The sequence below is a fragment of the Thunnus thynnus genome, chromosome 9 (genome assembly GCF_963924715.1).
Source record: "Thunnus thynnus chromosome 9, fThuThy2.1, whole genome shotgun sequence".
NCBI classification, from domain to species: domain Eukaryota; kingdom Metazoa; phylum Chordata; class Actinopteri; order Scombriformes; family Scombridae; genus Thunnus; species Thunnus thynnus.
Genome location: NC_089525.1, coordinates 22,466,325 through 22,489,141, shown reverse-complemented (window position 1 = coordinate 22,489,141; position 22,817 = coordinate 22,466,325). Strand labels below are relative to the sequence as shown.

General features: G+C 38.4%; 1 protein-coding gene across 7 annotated transcripts in view; it reads left to right on the top strand.

Moving 5' to 3' along the window:
• The window catches only part of diaph2 (diaphanous-related formin 2), a 381,473-nt gene that overhangs the window by 198,403 nt on the left and 160,253 nt on the right, over positions 1-22,817 (top strand). For all 7 annotated transcript variants that reach the window (XM_067599729.1, XM_067599728.1, XM_067599726.1 and 4 more), the window contains 2 exons: positions 8,438-8,539; positions 12,554-12,648. In XM_067599729.1, the coding sequence (XP_067455830.1) occupies positions 8,438-8,539; positions 12,554-12,648 (197 nt within the window). The remainder of the gene's footprint in view (positions 1-8,437; positions 8,540-12,553; positions 12,649-22,817) is intronic.

Below are 22,817 nucleotides of genomic sequence, written 5' to 3'. Positions count from 1 at the left end.
TGGTTATATTTAGAAAAAATGTGAAATAAATGACCTTGTTTATTATTATTATTATTATTATTATTATTATTATTATTATTATTATTATTATTATTATTATTATTATTATTATTACTACCTATATTAACTTGTCAACTTAATATTTATTTTCTCTACTAGGCTGGTAACAGTTTAGTCATAGTGTCACACTTTGCTGTAGTTAGGTTTTGATCAAAGAATTACTAAATATATGTATATAAATATATATATATATATTATAAAATATAAATATATATATGTATTCACTGTCAAGGCCTAAACAAAACCACAAACAAATACAATAAAAATTAAAGTGAACAAACAATAATGGTACTAAATGCCCTGAGCCAGAATACAAATCAAGTTAAAACAATTTTTTTTTTCCCTTGCTTGTTTTGTGTTTAACATCCTATTTTCATCTTTAAATATTAAACAAGCAATAACAAAAAAAAGAATAACTGGGTTACTCATGAAAGAGAGAGGAAGGCTAAAGGAATAAGTGTGTTTTATAAAAGAGAGAGGGAGAGAAAGGGCAGATTATGTTCTGTCAGCTGACAAAATGCAACCCTGTCGAATACACTCCAAAGTAGGACAATCATTACACAGACAAAACTCAAGCAGACGGTATAAATGACACCCAGAGCATGTTTTGTCCTATTTTAACCATGTGTTCAAGACAACAAAACAGAAAATTCTAGCATTTTGAAAAATGGGTTTGTTTACTTTCTTACTAGAAGTTGGATGAGAAGAACAGCATGACAAACAACAAGAAAATAGATGCAACATCATAAAGACCGACCTCTTACCACTCAAGCATCACCTGCAAGCATCACCTGCAAAAAGTTTTTCAAAGGCCTTTTTGATAGAGTCTGGCCACTTTTTTCCCCTGCTTCTACCACTCTATACTAGGCTAAACATATCCTAGACCAGTCTCTCCTTTGAAAGTACAAAGGTGAAACTGATATCGACATTTTCATGTAACTCCTGGTAAGACAGCCCACAAACATATTTCTCAATATCTCCTTTAATAGTGATCAGCAGTACAGGTACACACCTTCAAATCTCCACCCGTTTCAGCCTTTTTCTGTAAACTCTTGAGTCCCTCTTTGGACTTGGTCCTACTGTATGTAACATGGTGCTGGAAGAGGTAATAGAGACCGCAGGGACATCAGTAATCCTGCCAGCTGTCCAAGGAGCAGCCTTAGCCTCAAATCTCTGTTCCTCATCTTCTCATAGTGACACGATCCCTGCTTCAGCGTTGTCTACTGAATGCTTAAGGTTGGATGGCATGGCAGGGTCTTAACGGACGCCAGGGGCAGCCGTTTGGACCATCAGCTAGTGCCTTCCCACCAGCGCTCAAGCGCATTGGATCACAACGAGCTGCCTTGGCACAACCAGAGAATGGTTTCCTTGAACTGATTGGCTGTCAGGCTCAATCCATTCGCTGCCCCCAGGAGCATGTCTCCATGACCAATTTAAGAGGCAAAGTCAGAACCTTCCCACACTCTCTGCCTCTGAGAGAGAGAACAACAGTCATGTGTAGATGTGGGCAGATTAAATATACTTGTTAAAAGGCTGTACCAAGCCCCAGGTCATTGACAATGCTCAGAGTTATTGATTTGAGGGATTTTTTATTTACTCAGCATTGTTGTGTTTTCTCTTTTAGGTTCATTTTTGCACTCTGTTTTGAACAAATTTATTCTACTTTGGTGTAAATTTAGATCTGTGACCCGCAAGATACTGCAGCAACATTGCTCCTCCCATCATAAAAATAAATCCTTAGTGTATTAGATAATTTATTGGCTGTGCTAAAGTCTATGGAGTCTTCCTGTTTGAATTAGACGTTAAGTAAATCTAACCAACAGTAAATCTCTCAGGATTTATACTTATTTTTAATCTTGAAATATGACCTAAGAACAGATATACAGCTATGAACTTGAAGTTAAAAAAGTCGTGTATAACCAAGACGTCTCTGACATTAGTGCTCTGATTCTGCGCTTTGATAGAAACTTACCATTTCCATAGGAAATATAAATCATTTGCAGGAGTCCTTCCCCTCTCCTCTTGGAATAGAAACAGGGAATGGGGTCACTAAAGGAGATCTGTGTTGTATCAATTAGAAGAGGAGGCGTTTTTCTCACTGGGCCCTGCTCCAGGCCCAGCTGTGTACCTTCCACCGTGGGCTGAGCCTCTCCCTGCATACTGAAAACATTACTGGCCACAGGTCAGAGTGTGGGACTTCTGCTGCTTTTAACAGACACACACCTTTTTATTTAGAGATCTTGGATAACCAGAACCAGATGCTTTAAGATGGGAGGACAGATAACCCCAGAAAACTAGTTAGCTCAAAAACTCATATAGTCATGCCCGGCTGAACAGGTGCATACATATATTTTGGAGGTGTGTTTTGACACGCATGAGTGTGCATGCACTCACACTTAACACACTATGAACAGTTTCCATCATCATTATCATTATCAGCCACTTCCCCCACTCCCTGTTATCATTAGGCATGATGATGATTGCATGGTTGAGAGCGCCACCTCTCCCCCCCTACTGCAGCTTCATTCTAATGGTTCACCTTGGGCTAAGGAGTATTTCTTTAAAAAAAAACAAACAAAAAAAAAACAGCTCCAACATTCTTGCTATGTCAAGGTTAGAGGCTGGCAAAGAAAAAAAAAAAAAACCTCACACAAATAACTTGAAGTTGTGCTTGTGTTGCTATGAGAGATACATGTACTTTTGCCTTCTACAGACAAGAATTTATTTATTATAACAACAAAAACTAAACATTCAGATATCAAGTGTTTCAGAATGTTTGTAGATAATATTACATCACTTGTCATATGTTGTTCATCGGTGATACTGAATTTTAGTTCTTTTTCTTTTGTCTTAGTATATACAATAAATGTAGTTTTGCAAAGCTGAAAGTGAAATAAATGATTTCAAGTCTCCGAGTCGAAGGGAAAGGGATTGGCTTTTTTGTGAGTGGGAATATGCTTTTGAGATCCAAGATAGCGGGAGGAATGGATAGAGAGGTGTGTATCCACACAGCAAATTGGCTTTGGGGTTGAGAAAGAGACCTCTGTTTAGCCTTAGTCAATGGGAGAAATTGGTCACAGCTGGATTTCACTGGTCAATTGGTATGTTCAGATCTTGAGCGTGCTCTCTATTTTGGAAGGTCTCACTCATTATTCTGGCTATGACTGTGCCAGGGACTTTTTTACTCTCAAGTCTTTATCTTGCCAGTAGACATTCAGTGATGCCTTTGTTCACTATGTTTTGCCTCCTCATACCTTAATACATTTTATGTATTCATTCATGGTTTCACTCACAACTATTTTGGTTATGGGTAAAATGGTAGAGATACTGCTTATATATATATACATACATATACATATACATATACATATACATATTTATATACATATATATGTGTGTGTGTGTATATATATGTATATATGTATAGCTGCCAAGCATGGCTGAGGCCAGTGACTCTTCCTCAGAATCCATCTCCTTTAGATGGGCTGGCAGCTCTCCAGCAACTCAATTCTCGGTGTGAGTCCCTGAGATGGAGGACAGGGCACATGTTTGCAGGCAGATTGCACATTTGAGGGAACAAATTGCTTCGTAGAGGACCAGACTCCACATTGTTCCACTCTGTGTTCCTTTGCCTTTAAATATGTTTGTTGAAGACCTGTCATCTGCAGTTTCTTTTATTTCTTTTCAAGGCCCACTCATTTTATGGTGTCTGGTGGCGAGGCTCAGCCGGATAGTCTGTGTCCGGAAGTGAGCATGTGGTAGTGTTTAGCTTTGTAATGCCCTGGGTTTTATGGACGTCTTGAGGGAGATATCGCATGGAAAGCAACCAAGATAGTGAGTCTGGGCCAGCAAACAGAGTGGATGTCCAAGTGTTGGAGAACTCTTGTTATCACAGAGCTTCCCAAGGGTATACCTCAGTCCAAGGCCCACAGAGAAGGCTTAACATGGATGCCAAGTCATCCTTAATAAGCCAAATCTGTTTTTGCTCAAACATTCATGTATTTTTTCAATGAAACCCCTATCAATTTGGTGACTCCTTTTGGCACAGAGCAAGCTTGAACTCCCCCTCAGTTAATGGAATGTGTAACAGTTACACTCACCAGAGAGTTGTCTTCATGTGTTTATGTTGGCTCCAGTGAATCTTTCATGTGTTTTGTTAAAACATGATTTTGAAGCTCTCTTTTTCACCCTTGTAAGTTAATATATTAAAACTAATCAGTGTGATATATAACACACAGTATATAACTATAATTTCCCTTAAAGGTCCATCTGGCCTGCAGTCCTGCATTATACAGTGGATGCTCAGCCAAGAAGGCATTGTTTATATTTCAACAGATTCTTAGAAGTCTTTCATGGACTGAGCTCACTGGATAAAAACACATTCCCACTCCAGACCCTCACCTTATTGCACCCAACAACAATTAATAAATGATTGTGCTGTTGGCATTAGCTTGGATGATTTACGATTTTACTATCATGCATGATGGCTCTAACAAAACCAGCAAGCTGCCAAAAAACCCCTCCCATATTGTGCTCATCACAAATGGCTCCTCAGTGTGTGATTGCTTGGGAGATTTGCATTAACAAATATAAATCTGTGCAAGAAGGATGGCATTGTTGTCAGAGTATTACATTTTAGCCACTGGGCAACTAGTAAAACACGTTTAAATATTGGCAAGGACTTTGATCAGCTGTTGTGGACCTACACTGTTGAACAGGTTAAGCTTTCTCGGCAGAATAAACATTAGATGGACATATATTCTCAAAGTGGTATTTTAATAAAAAAAGATAAACAAAACTTTTGTCAGAATGAGAGTCTGATTCCAAGTGGAGAGTGTGATTTTTAATAACTACCTGACAATTTTTGTGTTTTAGAGACATTTATAAAACCTACTTTATTGTTTTGGCCATCTGGATGAAATATGCCACCTATAGTCAACCTGTCCACACACCTGGGACTTCAACTAGTGTGGCAGCAAGAATGTGTGCAAGCCCTCCAGGGCCCATCAGTCCACATGCAGTGCTCAGAGGAAACATGTGACATGTGGCATAATTGAGTCAGCCAGCAAATACTGTAGCAGAAATCAGACAACTGATGCCACTACTCAGTGCCCAGCGGGAGAGCTCTGAGCTGTATAGGATGGTATCAGAGACGAATGTGCCTGTTTCAGATTATTAAAGGCACTGTTTTTCTGTTTAATTCGAGATAGCATGGGGCCCCGGGGATAAGGGCGAAGACAGCTGAATCACTGACAAATGGGCCGAGAGCACCCTGCTGAGAGTATAAGGTACCTAGGTGAGAGATTCAAGTGGCAGTAGAGAGAAGAGAATGAAGGTTTAAGAGAACAAATTAGTACCGCAAGCAGCCAAATTCCCCTTCTCAGTTTAATTTGCCCTCCGTCTCTGGGTCATCCTCGGAGGGAGATCATTGTTTCCTCATGTTTTTATTTTTGCTGGCTCTCCAGTTTCTTTGTCCATGGCTCTTGCCACATAAGAAATCCAGCATGATTACATTGGCCTTACTGGTTACTTGCTGAGAGTACTTGAGTCAGGATATTGTGGCTGTAATCTGTTGTCATTTGGTTTATTTATGAGTTGATTAATATTTATTTCCTGTCATATTTGGTGTGTTAGAGGAATTTTGATGGAAAATTGCTGAAACTGAAATGTGTGTCTTGTAAAAATCAACGGCATCATAAAAGCCTAACCCTGAAAATAAGGTATAACGATATTTTTTCCAGTTGAAAGCAGATGAACATACTGACATTACAGTGACAAGAGTCAGCGAGCGAGTTTCATGCCCACTGAGTTGGCGAACAAACCTGCACAATTATCTTGAAAAAGTAAAGGCCATTGAAATTGAAAATGAATTTGATTCAATCTTTGTAAGGTCAAACCAATATTTTCCATTTTCTCCACTTTTATTCTTTACATCGATCAGCAGTGACAGAATTCCCATTAACGTGTTTCAACAAAGCAAGTAAAGCATTTGGATTTTTTGTGTTATTATTCTCACATTCAACTCCTTTCACTGACCGATACTCATTTTAAGTGTCCTTAACTAAAAATGAATTGGCTAGCAACAACCATTTAAACCCATCCATGAATTCTAGCCATGAATTTCATTCAATGAAGTCTAGCCTCTCACTGCCATGCTCAAAGGCTTCCTTTAACAAAAAAAAAAAAGTTTAATACATTTTCTAACGTGTATCTCTGAGCTCCACTGAGTAGGAAATACAGCGTATTGTGTGTTGCAATCTGAGTAGCCTTTACGTTTAAGTGCAGAGTCCTGTCAGCTTCTTAGGAACGTCCTCAGTTGTTGACAGAAAATGTAATCATAATACTGTATGTAGCATTAGTATATACTTACATGCCTTTTAGCACTATTTAATACTGTAAACAGTTGCATCCCTTATGTCATGTGTTGACAGCAAGCACTGGAATTAGGCAGGTGCCTTCAGCATTGCTTCTTCTGGCTGCCCATGAGATGTTGCCTCTTTGATTGTGTCTTCAAATATGCAAGCCAGCGCTAGGGGAACAGATTGTTTGTTCTAGATTTCCTAGGAGAATCCTACCTTGGGCTTCAACAGAGCACTTGTGATGATTAGCAACAAAGTGTGCTGCCTCTCCCATAAGCCATCAGGAGGAGAGGGAAGGGTATAAGGCATCCTTTTTCCCCTACACACATATATACATATTGTTGCTTCCCCTTTGCATAGAATTCAACAGTCCCTATTCGTTCTTCTCATACTATAATCATTCACTTCACCTCAGTAAATGTTGTTTAACAATGCTGACCTTTGCATATGTTCTGTACATGGATACCATTGTTTTAAGACATGCTTGATATAAGTGAAGTATAAGTGAAAAGTAATACATGCTGACACATAGTTTTTCCTGACTCAATAATGTCTCAATTATGAAATGAAAGGTCTCTTTGCTCTTGGACCAATTTGTATATCGTGTTCAGTCATGTAGCAGAGACTTAATGTCATTTTCTAGGACTGTGTGTGTGTGTGTGTGGGGGGGGGGGTACCACAATTATCTCCTTGGCTCTAGCAAGTTGACAGACATGGCCTCAGGGAAGGAGCGGTGCTTATCAACCATCTACCCACTGTCACTATGACAGAAATGTTGGCACACACAAACAAATGAAGAGGGGGAAGTCATCTGCAGGACAGTGCTGTGATTCCACAGTAGTTCCAGCGTAATGTTAAAGGGGGCTGTCATCAATTACAAAAGCCTTTTAACAACTTAATGTTATACCACATGTGCTGCGGCCTTATGAATGTAAGGCTCAGCAGGAAGAAAACAATCTAACTATAAAGGAAGGAATCTCCGTATGTATGTCTGTCTGTCTGTCTGTCTGTCTGTCTGAATGTATGTGTGTCCTTCGTGTATCTCGACAACCGATCATCCAATTGGCTTCTCACTTGGCAGGTGTATTGCTGAGGACCTAAGGAGTGCAGTGTCAAATTTGGTGCAGTTTGGACACATGACATGTTTATATTAATAAACTTTGAATAAACAAGCAGACAGCGAGCCGCTCAGCTCCATGTCTGATTGCAGCGGGGGCTGTATAATATAAACAGCGTCACATCACAGCGGTGCAGAGCTTCTGGGCTCTGAGGCAAAGGCACGTGCTCTGCTCAGTTAAAATGCCTGAGAAAGAGGAACAAGCGCACACAAGAGAAAAAAAAAAACAGGCAGAGGCAGTAAAACTAGCCAATAGGAGTGCAGACACGTTTGATTGGCTGCAGAATCAATCAGCAGCAATGTTGCTATTTAGTTTTCTTTTGAGAAAACTAAATGTAGTATGTGAGAACAACTGTGACATAATTTCAGCATTCTATTTGATATTACACCAATCTTGTTTAAGACAAGAGGGGACTGCGCCTGTTACATTATTTTAAATTTGTAATTTATGTAGGACACATCAATAAGTTGATCAGTTAAATTGCCTTCCAAACAGTGTAGCAATAGTAGCTCAAATAGTAGCTGGTTTGTTTATTCCTTTTATTAAGGGAAGAGTGATGTGGAACCAACATGCTGAAGTTTTCCGGTATGGAAACTTTGCTTTCTAATTGGACCATACCATCTGTTGCTGTCTTACCTATCTTGACCTGTCAGCTTACATTTTAATGTGCATAAATGTATTTGCATTCTAATGTATGTAAATGATGTATTTCACTTTGTTGTGGAAAATGTTGAAAAAAGAAATTTTGAATGCCATTCAATTCTTGAATTTATAAAGTACTGTAAGAAGTCTGTGTAACATTTTCACTAAATACATTAGCATACTGTACAGTCACATTTCATATCATTTCCAAAATATCAGCATGCTAATTCTGAAAATATTGTTTGTTTTTCCCTACAGTGAAAAAAGATGTGAAAGATGAGACTGATGACAGAATGCCACAATTCAAGAAAAAGGCAAAAGAGCTTCGCATCTTGGATGCCAAGACAGCACAGAATCTTTGTAAGTATATATTTATGTTATATACTTATGAGTGTTTTATAGCCAATAACCCTGTTTAACACCATTGGTTCATCAAGTACGATAATCTTTTTAATCATTACCTTTTATGTGAGAAATATAAGTGTTATTTTCCATGACATCCCGGGCATTCTCATACCCCCCATGAACCCCATGAACAGCTCAACAAAGCTGTTTGTGGGAAACAAACAGTAGAAAGTCCTTAATATTGATAGTGTTTTACTGAACCCTTTGGGGAAATCTTTTCTTGGCAGTTGTTTAGCGGTCACCTCAAGTGCATATAGATTGTGTCCAAGCTACCTGTCTGTAATTACGTGTAAAGCAAATTCTTAACAGAACTGAGCACTAAAGCTACATGCAAGTATATTGAATCCCCAGGAGCCTAAGTGGACTTAATGTTAAGTTAATGGTGTATTTACTTCGACCTCCAAGCGTTCCTTTATTATGTGTGGTGGAAGGAAATCTTTTTTGGTTGGGTATCACTTCAGGATAAGACATAATAGATTTAGAAAAAAACATTCACCTCAGTGTTTCACTTACAGCTCAAGCCCCTCCACCGTCTCTTAATGACCCCCTTATACTCAAATCCATAAAATTTGTTTATGAATTCATTACACCAAAAATGGTTGTATTGATTGGAGAGTAAAGTATTAGGAAGCATTTCGTACTGTGTTCCCAACCCTTTTGGATTTCATCTGCAGCCTCAATATGCCTAACCTTAGACATACAATACAGTCACCCTCCTTGTGACCCTGACTTCACCCTCTTTGTTCATCCATGTTCTTTTCACCTTATGTCTTTCTAGGAAGAGTATAAGGGTTTGCAATGGAGGATGCTTGAAGAATGCATGTACAACACAGAAGCACTAACAATTATATTTTCCCTTCCTGTGCGCTGGTGTAGTGAAGCTTTATATTCTTGTATCTTCCATGGACAGAGGCCAGATGAATGTGTTTATCAGGCAAAATATGGGGGTCTGATGTCATGAAGTGGGCATGTGTCACGAACATAAGGGTAACACATAGAAGTGTCTGCATGTGTGTTTGTATGTGTGTATGTGCATGTGAGCAGATGTGCACATTTGCGAGTGTACCAGTGTGCGCATGTCATTGCACTTGTGTATGGGCTGTGACAATGGTGTCAATGCCATCTTTGATTACAACCCAAGCAGATGGGCTTTGAATTTGCTAGGAAGCTAAAATAGGTGTAGAAAATCTCACCTCCAGAATGGCAGTGGGTGGGAGGCATGTGGTCCTACACAGCTACACAGCTCCCTTCAGTCGCCTTGATGCATATTAGAGCATCATAGATGGGTTCCTACCATGGAACCCTCTTAGCTCCCTTTTCGATTTTGATGTATGTTAGTATCGAGGGCTCAGTGACTGGGATGAGTAGTGAGACAACATGAATGATTGTGATGTCAGTGTCACTTTATATATTCTGGTATATTGATCATGCATACCACTGTCTGATAAATTGTGTCTACCTATCTGTCTGTCTTTCTGTCTAAAAACCAAGTAGCAGCTTTTTCAGTAAGCTGCAGGTGGGCGGTTGAATTGTGGCTTAGCCTTGAATTAAGAGAATTGTCAGCATGAGATAAGATATAGACATGGATTGCTTTTTTCAAGATTTGCTGTGATTAAAAATACATACATTTTTGCTACGATCTTTACTTTGGGGATGATTGCATGACCCTAGTCACATGGCAATCAAAGCAAAGGTTAGAGTCAAACAGCAGAGCAAAATTGTGAGCAGTTTTCTTTATATTATTGGACAAACCATCAAGATATGAATGAAGGAAACCTAAAAGAGCAAAGAGACTGAGTAAAAGGATCTTGGAGTAGATGAACGTTCTGTGACATCCAGCACTTTAAATCTGAGAGTACTGGATGCAGATCTCAACAAAAAAAATGCTTTTAACTCATCAGCAACCAGTAAATCATTTGTAATCTCAATGAGATATGTGCTTGTACCATGAAAGGAGCAGAAGCCAGATCGGAAATTTTCAAAATTTTTATGGTACAGGGTACAAATGTTTTTTAAAAATAAAAATAGGCCAACAATTTTGTAAATTAGTGGCTTCAGAGAAGGATATTTCAGCAGAAATTGGACTGGAAGTATGCTCTCTGAAACAAATCTAAAATTGAAAGAGTATGAGCCATTGTTCGTTAAGCAGAGGTTTATGTTTTTCTAAGAAACAACTAAGAGACAAATATGTTACCTTGGAAGTAGGTTTAGATGAACTGTAAAGTGTACAGTACAAATGTATCGTATGTATATAAGCAATGTGCTAGTTGAAGAATTTATATCAAAATAATAGAGGTGAACAAAATGAGTTTTGATAGGTCTGTATGTGTCTTCTAGTTCTAGGTAGGTCATTTTACATATTTTATTTGATCAGCTGTTATAGTAAGATATAGAGTAAAAGCTCAAACTTATCACAAGCAGAATTATTCTAGATTTTTCACAGATTTTTGGGACGTCTATAGGACAGCATTACTGGATCTTCTCTGGAAAAAAAGAAAACAATGTAATGAAAACTATAGAATGGCAACAGAATCAATAGAGTAATAAAATAACTATACACGTCATTTGTCAAAAGGAGTAGGCATCCCACTCATTTCCAACTTGAGAAACATCTTGCAGCTGCAGTGGAATGGCTTTTCCTGCTATGATCACTGAGTCGTAAAGTAGCAATGAAAGAAATACAACATATAACCTACAGGTATAGATGACACATGAGAGTCAAAAGTTAAGTACAGCAAGAAAGAGAGGAAAAATATTGTAATGATGTACTATGTGACTATTATCACTGTTAATCAGACAGTCGAAAATCTGTACTGTGCGCCTCTGCCAAACGCACAAATATAGGTCAGTGCACCACAGCACTAAGAAGTTGTGTTGGTGGATGGATGGGCAGGTGCAGATTTATGCAAAAGTGTACACCAAAAATTGCAGAATGCACCACTTTGTCCATTTTGGCACAGTTTGGCCAGAATGGAGCCTGGAAATAATCAAAACAGGTGCAAGCTGACCACACCTGACACTGAGGAGTTGTAGCCTGCCACTCTTTACCTTTCTTTTTGTCCTCATCTACATCCACTTTAGTTTGTAATTTGCAATATAGCCCAGGATTACTTTTCCCAACCCATCCCCAAGAGAACCTTGTGTCCAGCTGTTGGGTTTCATATGAAGTGGACATTATAGGATACACTAATGTATAGCATTTAGACAATAACAAGGGCAACATAAAGATGGATTACAGACAAAAATATCACTCTAGATATAATAACTTTCTCTTTAGTTAAACCTGCATTTTATACCACACATCAAAAACAATAGTGATGATATGTTTTATGTTGTGGTTGTGTAGCAAGTAAATGCAGTAAATAGCCTGTGTAAAAAAAAAAAATGGATGCACTACCTCTCCGTTTGTTGGGCATCAAATACAGACATCAGGTCCCACTGCTGCAGCAGGATAACAGCTGTTGAGTGACTCTCCTCCAACTCATTACCAAACTTCCACCTGTGACTTCCACCTGATTCCACCATCAGCTCCAGTTTCCACTGTTGGCACCCCACCTGGAGAGTGAAACACCCACTAGTTTGTCCCCTGAGGCAGATTCATAGCACTTCTTTGTATCTGCCCAAACAGAATCATGTACCTTCCCAAATTACCCCACTACTTCTACTACAAGTGCAACTATTACTGAGTATTACTGGGTTCACTTTTTGTGTTAATAATAAAAAGAAATTGTTTTACTTTGACACCTTTCACTGTTACTGGTAAATCTTGATGTTTCTCTTCCCAGTTTTGGCCAGGGTGACACAAACTATCCTGTTGAGGGGCAGAAAGTGTATTAGTTTTTCCAAGTGACAAGTTAGGTCTGTGGTCATTTTGTCTGAGGAGCGATGAGTGCTGAAATGTCTCCTCGAACCCCGCGGTCTAATAAAAAAAGGAAAGGAAATGACTCTCTTCTCTCTCCATCACAACAGCAATTTTCTTGGGCTCGTTCCGCCTGCCTTATGAAGAGATCCGGGACATTGTGCTGGAGGTAGACGAGGAAAGACTGAGCGAATCACTCATCCAGGTAAGACTGATGTTCAGTGTGGTGTGTTAGTTTTTTTCATTCACACACTCGCACGCACACACAAACGTATTTTTACCCCCTAAAAATGTGTGTGTGTGTGTGAGAGACATGGAGAGAGAGCGTGAAAGAGAGACTTTTTCCACACATTTGTGTGCAGAGATAATTTTTAAATTTCAGTGTCTGGTGGATAGCTTGGCGACCCCATTTTAAACTTGGTATGTTCTGCTTTTGGCACAACTCGGTCTCCTCATTCTCTTGTGGACCATAGAGACCCCCCATTCATCCTCTTATAATGGATGATGAAGGACAAGGCTTGGCAAAGTCTCCCCAACTCCACCCTCCTTTCCTCTTGCCTTTGTCTTAAACCATGATTGATGAGCTTCCTAAAGGCTACTTGTTTTTTGCTCCCATTTTATTTCTGTTTTTGGTGTCTCAAAGCATTAATTGAAAGCAGGGAGGGTGCATCTGAGGTAAAGATGCCTCACTGGGCAGCGTGAGCCACAGCTTATTCTTCCCTGCACTGTCCTTGTGTCTTCTGTTTTGTTTTATTTTGGATGTAGGAATGAGCAGCAAATAGAAGATTTGATTTCAATATAATCTTGACAGTGAGAAACTGTGTGCATGCAAAAATGTTATTTTGCAACCAGCAGTGTACATTGTTCAAGTGCTGCTTTCAAACTTGAGTTCTCAAGTCTTTCCTACCTTGGAAAAATAAATGAATAAAAACATTACCTTTGTACTGATATATACTGCATGTCCTTTTCCACATGACATATCAACAAACACTTGCTGAGGAGCTGGTCTACTTCCTCCGCACTGCTTGGATCCCAGACACTAGCAAAAGGTGGTGAAGCAATATATATTTAGATGGGGCCTATCTAGAGAGCCACCCTGCAGAACTATTATTTTGAGCTCTGATAACCTTTAATTGGCTGGCAATCTGGCAGAAAGTACAGATTGTATGTTATGAGATGGCAGACCCCCCTCTGCTTTGTAAAGGAGAAAGGAAGTTCAGGTGTTGACCTTTTTCCACCTTCAGCCTTTCTGTAGCAAAGTAGAAATAGTGTATATCTGCCAGCAGGACAGATATGTTTCCAACCCAGACTAATGGAAAGACTGGTTTAGAATTGCCTGGTTGGGGTTCAAGGAAAATAAGCACTCCTCCAACCATCAAATAGCTACCATGAAACTGACCTTGACCTAGTTATCGACACCAACTATGCAGGTGAAGCTGGTCAATAGTGTGGCGTATCAGCGAGTCCTTGAATATTTGAAACTTTTCATCTAATTTCCCAAGGCTGTTAGGTAAGGAGCAAGAATAAAAAATCTTTGCCATGACACTGGACCACATAAAGAATTTAATTTACAAATAATGGCCAAACCTCACAAACACGTTAGAAAAACTATGATACACAAGCCTCTGATGAAGCCTTCAAGTTCCTTTTGCTCACTGAAAAGAATTACAAGTAAACCAATGGTGTTAGGGATATGACAGGTGGTCAGGGATAAGTGATAAAAAATGTTTTTATTTCCACAAGCAAGGACCTCTTTGAGAGGGTTTCCGTTGTCCCCTCGTACCTCTTCCATTTCTTTCTATAATAAATGTGAAGTAGGACAATGAGGCTGCTAACATTGAGACAGGCTCAACAAGGCTTAGGAGAGCAAGTGTGTGAGTCAGCATAAGCATCTGGGAACCCGAGCTAATGTCACGAAGTCCGGGGGGAGGCGGGAGGACCAACTGAGTTGACTTATTGGTGCAGAAGGAGCCCACATCTGGCACGTGTGTCACTGCTCGTTAGCTAACGATGGTAAAGACCGATTAAAGCTTAGACCGGACAATTAGGACAATGTTCTCAAGACAAATGATTATTTACTGGTTTCTAATATATTGATTGTTTTTTCTCCCCTTTGTTAGTGGTATTTTGTAGTTTACTATCCAAAATTACTCCAGTTTCTCTAATATGATTTAGTATTTTATGTACATCAATAATACCCATTGGTGAAAATGAAACATTTCTTAATTAGCCTATAGTTGTAGTTATTCACTTGCAAATATGCTCTTTCTAATTTTTTAGATTGTTAATGTATTTACAGTGACTGCATATTTATTAAAACAAAAATAAATAAAAATGTGTAGGCTTTTAATAAACTTTTGACTGGCAGTGTGTAGGCTGTAACTTTCTCATTTTCATTTTTGCATAACTAAGTACAGCATCAACATGTTGACTGTTGACAATAGTTAAAAGGTACACTGTACCTTATTTTCTTACTGTTTATTTATCATATTAGGTGTTTTAAGTCTGTAGAATGTTAGTGCATGCAGTACATGTCAATGACATGCACTGCAATGTTATTTTAACCATCACATCACACCATACATTTAAAGCCACTGGAATTCTATTTAACATCTCTTTGAACTCAGAGACATAATCTAAAAATGTATTCATGTGTGCCCTATGAAATTTGAGAGGAGGACTGTAAAATGACAATATGCCCAGTTGCTCATACGACACTACGCTGCTGAAATTGCTTTACTTTTGTTATGGAAATTGTTATTTTTTATTTGGTTTTTAAGAACATTCACTTTTTTTTCTCAGCAATCTCACTCAATGTTGGACAAACATTTTTATTTATATGAAAATGTCACTGATTGTATACTTAGAGAACCTTCTTGGTGAAATAAGAGTTAGATGGTTGTAGAAGAAAATAATACAGAAAAAAGCTCACAAATTAAACAAGGAAGCAAGCGACACATGCCCAAGAAATACAGTTAAAGCAATACAGAGGCACTGGAGGGGAGCATAAAGACTTCCTGCTGGGTGACACAGTCCTGAGCGTGGGCTCCATCTGCACTGTGCTCATCTACACTCATTATGCTGATTAATCACTCTACACCACCCACTTTCAGCCACACGCCACCGTTTATCCACATGGACAACTGCACACACAAACAGAGTAGGGGGATGTGTCTGGATGGCCTGAGCAATCATCAAAGGAAATGCATATACCATCTTGCTAATGTTAGAGGGAGTGGGTGTCAATATAGAAAATAAAAGTAAATCAACAATGGAGATGTAGTGGTGAAAGAAAGACATTAAATAATGAAAGAAACATATTTGAATAAGTGGTATACATAGTATGTTACCCTGGATCAACCCTCGTTTAACTATTAGTGTGCTTTACTAGTGGTTACTTACTTTTCATACTTTTGATAGCTTGGTGCCACCTGTTACTTTTGCACTTAGAGCTTTAAAAAATATATAATATGCTATGTTAAACCCATAGACTGTATAAAAATATGGACGTAGTTACCGTGACGTCATGCGTTGGTTTCTGAAGAGCGGTTTTGAAGCTCAAAGTGAGCCGCTCCGGCCATCGCCGTCTTGGCAGTGCGTGATGTGAATGCGCAAAGAGGCAAGCCGAATGGCTGAAACAAGCCACCTAGCGGCTGGCAGACCTGTCACTCAAAGCAGCCATGTCCTTCATTAAGCATAACTTTATGGCTTAATAAAATTTAAACGGGCGAGTTATAAAGAAATTCACCCCCCGGGAAATTAGCTATAGAGACCTAAACTGTTTTTTGTACCAGGCTGTAAACATGTTTATTTCTGCTATAAAGTTGGGTATTTTAACATGGGGGTCTATGGGGATTGACTCGCTTTTGGAGCCAGCCTCAAGTGGCCGCATTGGCTTCATTTTACAGCCCCAGAGGTTGCCGCTTGGTTAAGCCAAAATGGCTCTTTACCAGGACATGGAAACTTTAATGGCTAATGTTCGTATGCTATGTAGTTCCTGATTGAATTAACACACATATTGTTATTATTAGCTAAATATCAAAGCAGTTCTTCAAAGCTCACTTGTACTCATGTAAACTGATGAAGAGATCTGGTGAAGAGTTGTTCACAATAAACTGATCTTGTAGCACCTGACAAGACAGGTAAATAAAACACTACAAAACTCGGTTCAAAATTCTGCCTTTGCATTATTTTGCAAAGCGGACTGACAAGCAAGCGGGGAACTGATAAATGGAAGGAATAGTGAAAATGGAAGGAATCAAGGAAGCAAGAGGTGTTCATAATGCATCTAAAACTCTGTAACTCAATCTTATTATCTTCCTTCTCCGTCGACATGTCTAATGTAATGATTTGTCAGCAGAATGTGGCAGTGTGCTGGCCTTGAAGTACCCCCACAATGTGTCACCCTGGCAGAGTGGATAGATAGGAGTTGATTGGCTCTCCTTATTCTGCATTAGGGCCCATCAACGCCTCAGAGATGATGTACACATCCCTGAATGCTTGCAGACAGTCCTGGCTCTCACCATTCATCCAGGCTCCATATGAATCCTTGCAATTCCACACTTATTTTCATCTCCATGCGCCCGGCATACAAACATACGTACAGTACATGCAAATGGATAGACCGTGTCAGTTATCCCCTCTGTCTTCTAGTCCCTGCACAATTGTGTCATTTATCATCCAACCAATAAATGTGTGTAAGGTTCATGCACATGTGCAAACACACAGACATTTGCATGTAATCTCTCTCTCTCTCTTTCTCCCCCTATCTTATTTTCCTACAATATTCATAGTGCTGGTGGACAGAGGTCATTTTTGTATATCAGGTCAGCTTCATCAAATTCAAAGAGACATTATAGCTACCCTGCTACCATACCCTGTATAACAATGAAATGAAGAGGACAATGAAAGACAATAATGAACGTTGGCTCAGTGAAAACAGATTGAGCCTCAGAAAGCTTGGCAAAGGTCTGCGTTTAAAGGGCTGACAACCTGACAAAGCTATTCATTGCTATTGTTGGCTGACAACAGAAGCAGTGAGGGAAGGGTCCTGTAGACCTTATTTGTGTGGGAAAGTGTCAGGCACGTGTACACTGGGCTTCAGGGGCCTGGTTGTATTGTGTTTGGGTTTAGTTTGGCACTATACAACCTCCAGCCCCCCTGGTGCTTTTCAGTAGCACCCATGCTAAGTGCATGGTCTACGTCACTCTCATTGTTTAAATCATGACATGGCTATGCCTGTGACCTTGCCATCATTGACTTAAGTTAGCTCTCCTTTGGTGTTTTAATTTCTCCAAAAGTCCCTCACAGCCTCTTTGCCCCAGGGAGAAGGCTTAACTGGCATAATGATGGTATTTGGTCCCATGCCCTTACAGGTCTTGCCAATGGAACACAATGAGGCCAAACAATGCCCAGATTATTAATAAGCTCTTGTAAACTTGAATAGTTTATGGAGCAATCAACTGGTACACATGCTGGAGGTTGTTAATAATAGTTGGCTGGCATGGTTACTATGATGTAATGGGCTAAGGGTATAATTTTAGAATGTTTGCTTATTCATATTTATTGTGTTGCTGTGTATTTTTTTTTTGTTACATTATGATTGCAATACTTCCTCTTGATTTTTAAATGCAGCCTACAAAACAGTTTTTTTTTAATGTCAAGCAATGCTCATTTTTTGTCTCTGTGAATGTTTTATGTTCAGTTGTAATTTCATACGCAGTATTACCTCAGAAGCACAATAGTGTAAAAAGTACAATTTACCACAAAAGCTGCGAAGATTGAGTGTGTGGTGAAACCTCTTACACATATTTGTAATCAGTCTCTACAAACTGGTGTATTTCCAAGCAAATGAAAACAGCAAGAGCCATACCTATATATAGGACTGGAGACAGACATGTACTCTCTAATTACAGACCCGTTTCTTTATTTTCACAGTTCTTTAAAATACTGGAAAAACAATATTCTATAAAAGATTAGAAGACTTTATCACAAAACATAATGTACTGTGTGAACAGCAATATGGGTTTGGATTAATGGATTTAGCTAGAGCCGGGTTCTGCTTGAGGTTTCTTCCCGTTAAAGGGGAGTTTTTCCTTACCGCTGTCGCCAAGTGCTTGCTCATGGGGGAATTGTTGGGTCTCTCTCTCTCTGTAAATTAAAGAGTATGGTCTAGACCTGCTCTATGTGAAAAATGCCCTGAGATGACTTTTGTTGTGATTTGGCACTATATTAATAAAATTGAATTGAATTGAATTGAATTTAAAAGGACAACTTCATTTGCACTCATGGAATTTAAGGAGGAAATATCAACTGCAATAGAAAATAAAGAATATGTAGTCGGTATATTCCTGGATCTCAAAAAAAGCATTTGATACAGTTGACCATGACTTATTATTGAAAAAATTACAAAGGTATGAAATTAGAGGGATAGCACTCTCTAACTACTGGAGGTTACTTGTGGGGTTACTCAGGGCTCAGTGTTGGGACCATTGTTGGTTATGTTGTACATAAATAATGTATTTGAGGTTTCTAAAATATTAAAAACTATATCATTTGCAGATGATACAAATTTATTTTGTTGTGGTAATAATTTGGAACAACTTTTGGATACAGTGGAAAAGAACATGACATGAGAAGAATTGTATGTTCAAAAAACAATTAGTGAGGACTGATGTAAAATATTGTATTACAGTCAAAGGAGTTAATTTATGGAACAGCTGCAGTGAGGAACTGAAAACATGTAAAACCTATGGTACATTAAAACAATCGTTTAAAAATAACATTAAACAAATATGAAATGGAGGATCAGAAAGAAAGACTGGCATAGAAAGAAGCACAGGGCACAAGTTATTGATTTGTATTGTTTTGATTGTGTTGTGTCGTTTGTTTTAATTGTCTTGTTTTTGTTTGAAATTACCTTTCACTATTAAACATAATGTGTGTTTGAAGGGTCAGCATTATAAACTGTAGCTTCAGCCTACACCTTTTTTTCAGACCGCAAAACAAAACAACTTTAAGTTGAGCTGTTGTGCTGTTTTGAGTGTTAATGTATGTATAAAAAATGAATGCAGACTGGAAAATAAACCCTAAAAGAAAAAAAAAAGATGGACAAATGAAATGATCACTAACAGTGACATACACTGCAAGTAGAAAGTTATATAAATAATTTGAAGCATGTTTCTATATCATCACATATTGATTTTTGTGTCATTCATCCTCATAACGTTCCATTGGGAGAGCAAAAATTATTTTTGAGTTATCTCTGCTTACTTATGTAGTGTTCATTCATAGTCATTAATGATTTATCATCAGTTATTTATGCACTAAAGTATTTTAAATACATGGTCATAGTAAATTAGTGTATCTAGATGCAAAACTGAAGTAACAGTTTATACCAAAATACTTCCATCAGTGAGACTGTGCAAAATATTATGTTGGAATTTCCTCTTCAAGGTAGCTGAAAACTCTGGAAAAATAAGGTGGTCCATCTTAACAATGAAGTATTGATGGAAACCCTTCTCTGTTGTGGCAGTGTCCCTGGAAATTTGTTAAATAAGATCCAGTGTCTTACAAAGTTGTTAATGTTGTATTACACACGGTCTTCAATCTCTGGCAAGAACTGTATCTAAAGGTGTCGTTTTGGAAGATTTCTTACTTACAGTAGGAGGGATTAACTGGTGGTATTGGTTTCCAGGAATTTAGATGCTTAACAAGTGTGGTACACTCTCTGTAGTCCAAGCATTTTCTTTTGCCTTGCCACTATTTTCTTCTACAATATTTCTGCAGGACTTAGTTGTGTTTCTTGTGTTGTTTAATTGGCACATCTTAGGAAATTGTTCTTTGTGATTACGGTTTATAAACCCTAAATATACATGCATAACCTCCTCTAATGACTCTTAGGCAAATGGAAGCTTTTTAAGGTCTAATCAGCTTTTCTACCTCCATCATGAAAAAGCAGGCCATGGTTCCTCATGTACTATATATAGTTGAGCGGTTGCAAAGTCCCTGTGATGTCCAATTATGGTCCATTTCTAATTTATCCATGTCACATCAAAAGTCATCACTCCATTGACCTCAGTGGATTGGAGCTAATGCATAATCACAAAGGGCCATATTCAGTGATTTAGCCACTGAAGTTTTAAAGTTATATCAAAATGTATGCAGTGATTTTTTTTTATATTCAGACTTCAGCTGCAAAGGGGTGTAATTACCCATGTCAGGTTCATGCCTTCGGGCTTGTCGGGATTTTCTTATGTAGAGCTTTTTGGGAACAAGGTTTTCCAATGCACTTAGCTTACCTATTTAAAACAAGCACTTGTCTTTAATCCCAAATATATTGTGAGACAGAAATAATATCATGTAACTGAGTGTAGGTATGGGCACAGGAATATTTAAACTATTAACCAGTCAGTTATTGTAACTGAAAAATGCACTCTCTAGTGTTCAAAATGTGTTTGTTCCTTGGGTAAGAAGTTAAACAGTATGTTGTGAATATATGACGAGTGATCTGCGTAATTCAAATGTATAAATGAGCTTTACAAAAACATGATAAAAAGAATTATCAATCAGTCATCATCATCATAAAAAGTCTGGCCCACAGGCCAAAGGCTGCCCAAACCGTTTCCATATAGCTGAACAGAGACAGAGAGAAGAGCAGTGAATTCATATAGATAGACAAAGATACACACAGACATTGAGAATTTATTTCAAATGAACAGTAAGAACAGAATTTTAGACTACTGCAGAGCAGCTTTTTTCTCCAAACCCTACCCAGAACATACCATGTGATCTAGCTGCTTGAAATGAGGGAGTCATCACTAAATGTTTAAGCACGCCCAGTTTTTGGTGTGTGTGGTGAGCTAACTCTCGTCAGCGGATGATATGGCCCTGGGGGCTTGTTTTGCGGAATATCAGAGTGGCTTCTTAATGTTTAATGTCTGCCAATGTATTTTATATTACCCCATCTCCTTTTCAAAAGGAAAGGCTAATGACTAACACTGCACCGCCGCTATTCATTTGTAATTAGTATTGCCCTATGTTGTGTGCAAATGCACAAGTATGACTATCAAAGAAGCGCAGAGAAGTGTCCAGCATCTTTTGTATTTAAACTCAGCATATCTTAATGAGTAAATGTTTGTTTGTCATTTTTAGTGCTCATTGGTTGACACACCAGGGCTTTAAATTAAACAGTGGGAAACATTTGTATTCATTCTATGATTTAGAATGAACAGCAAAATGTTACATGTAATACACCGGTTTTTACACATCCTGATTCAGCATGAAAATCCATGTCAAATTGATACAAAGCTGCTCAAGTAATATACTTGAACTAGAAGCAGTGTCACATGAAGCACATGTTATGATGTACTGACAGTCAGGCCAACACAAAATATAAAATATAATTAATCATACTGACCATTGCATTTCTTATTTCAATATAAGTGAAGCAGTGATATAACTTGATGTGCCAGATGGTTTGTTACACAGAACCATCTGAGAAGTCATCTTTGGAAACTGTTTAGAAATAGGCAGACACTTTCAAAAAATACTTGGCAGGTGATTGGATGGACCATCTGTCTATCACCATCTATCACCGTCTCACCTTGCGAGGCAACTAGATTCGCGAGATCATAGGATGCTGATTGGTCCAAACGATTCGAACACACTGCATAACTTGAAGCCTGACAAGATGGACTCTCACATGATGTCATGATCTTGCAGATCCAGCTGCCTCACAAAGTAAACAGTGATATACACTTGTCAGTTTATTAGGTACACTTTAATAAAACTATTGAAATATAGTATACGTAGTTTGTGGTGCTCTTGAACTATATTGAGTTATACCGAGACATGTTTCTAATATTTGTCCATCCCAATTATATGAAATAGGGTAAGACTAAATATTAGAAAATAAATTAACACCTCTCTAAAACAGATTAAATAAAAACTGAACATTATGAAGGTCGGATGTATCGCAGGTCTTAGTTTTTGTCTAGATGTACCTAATAAACTGACAAGCCAGTGTACTTGGAAACAGAAGAGCCTCACCTCCCTGCCCACATGTTATTTTACAGCATCACCTCCTGCTCTGTGAACACTTGTGTTGATTTAATGGATATTTTCACTTCCACCTCGATTTGTCCTATATAAGGGAATAGAGCTAAAGAACCTGGCAAAAATGCAGTTACAAATTACTAATGGCCATAATATACACATCATACCTTTCGCATGCATCTTGACAACAATCTGCCCAATTGGTTGTTCAGTTTGTGTGATAAAGAAGCTCTATACAGTGTGGTTTGTCAAGAAATGTGTAAATGGATATTATCCTCCATTATTTTCAGGTGTATGTATATACCTGTCCTTTGAATT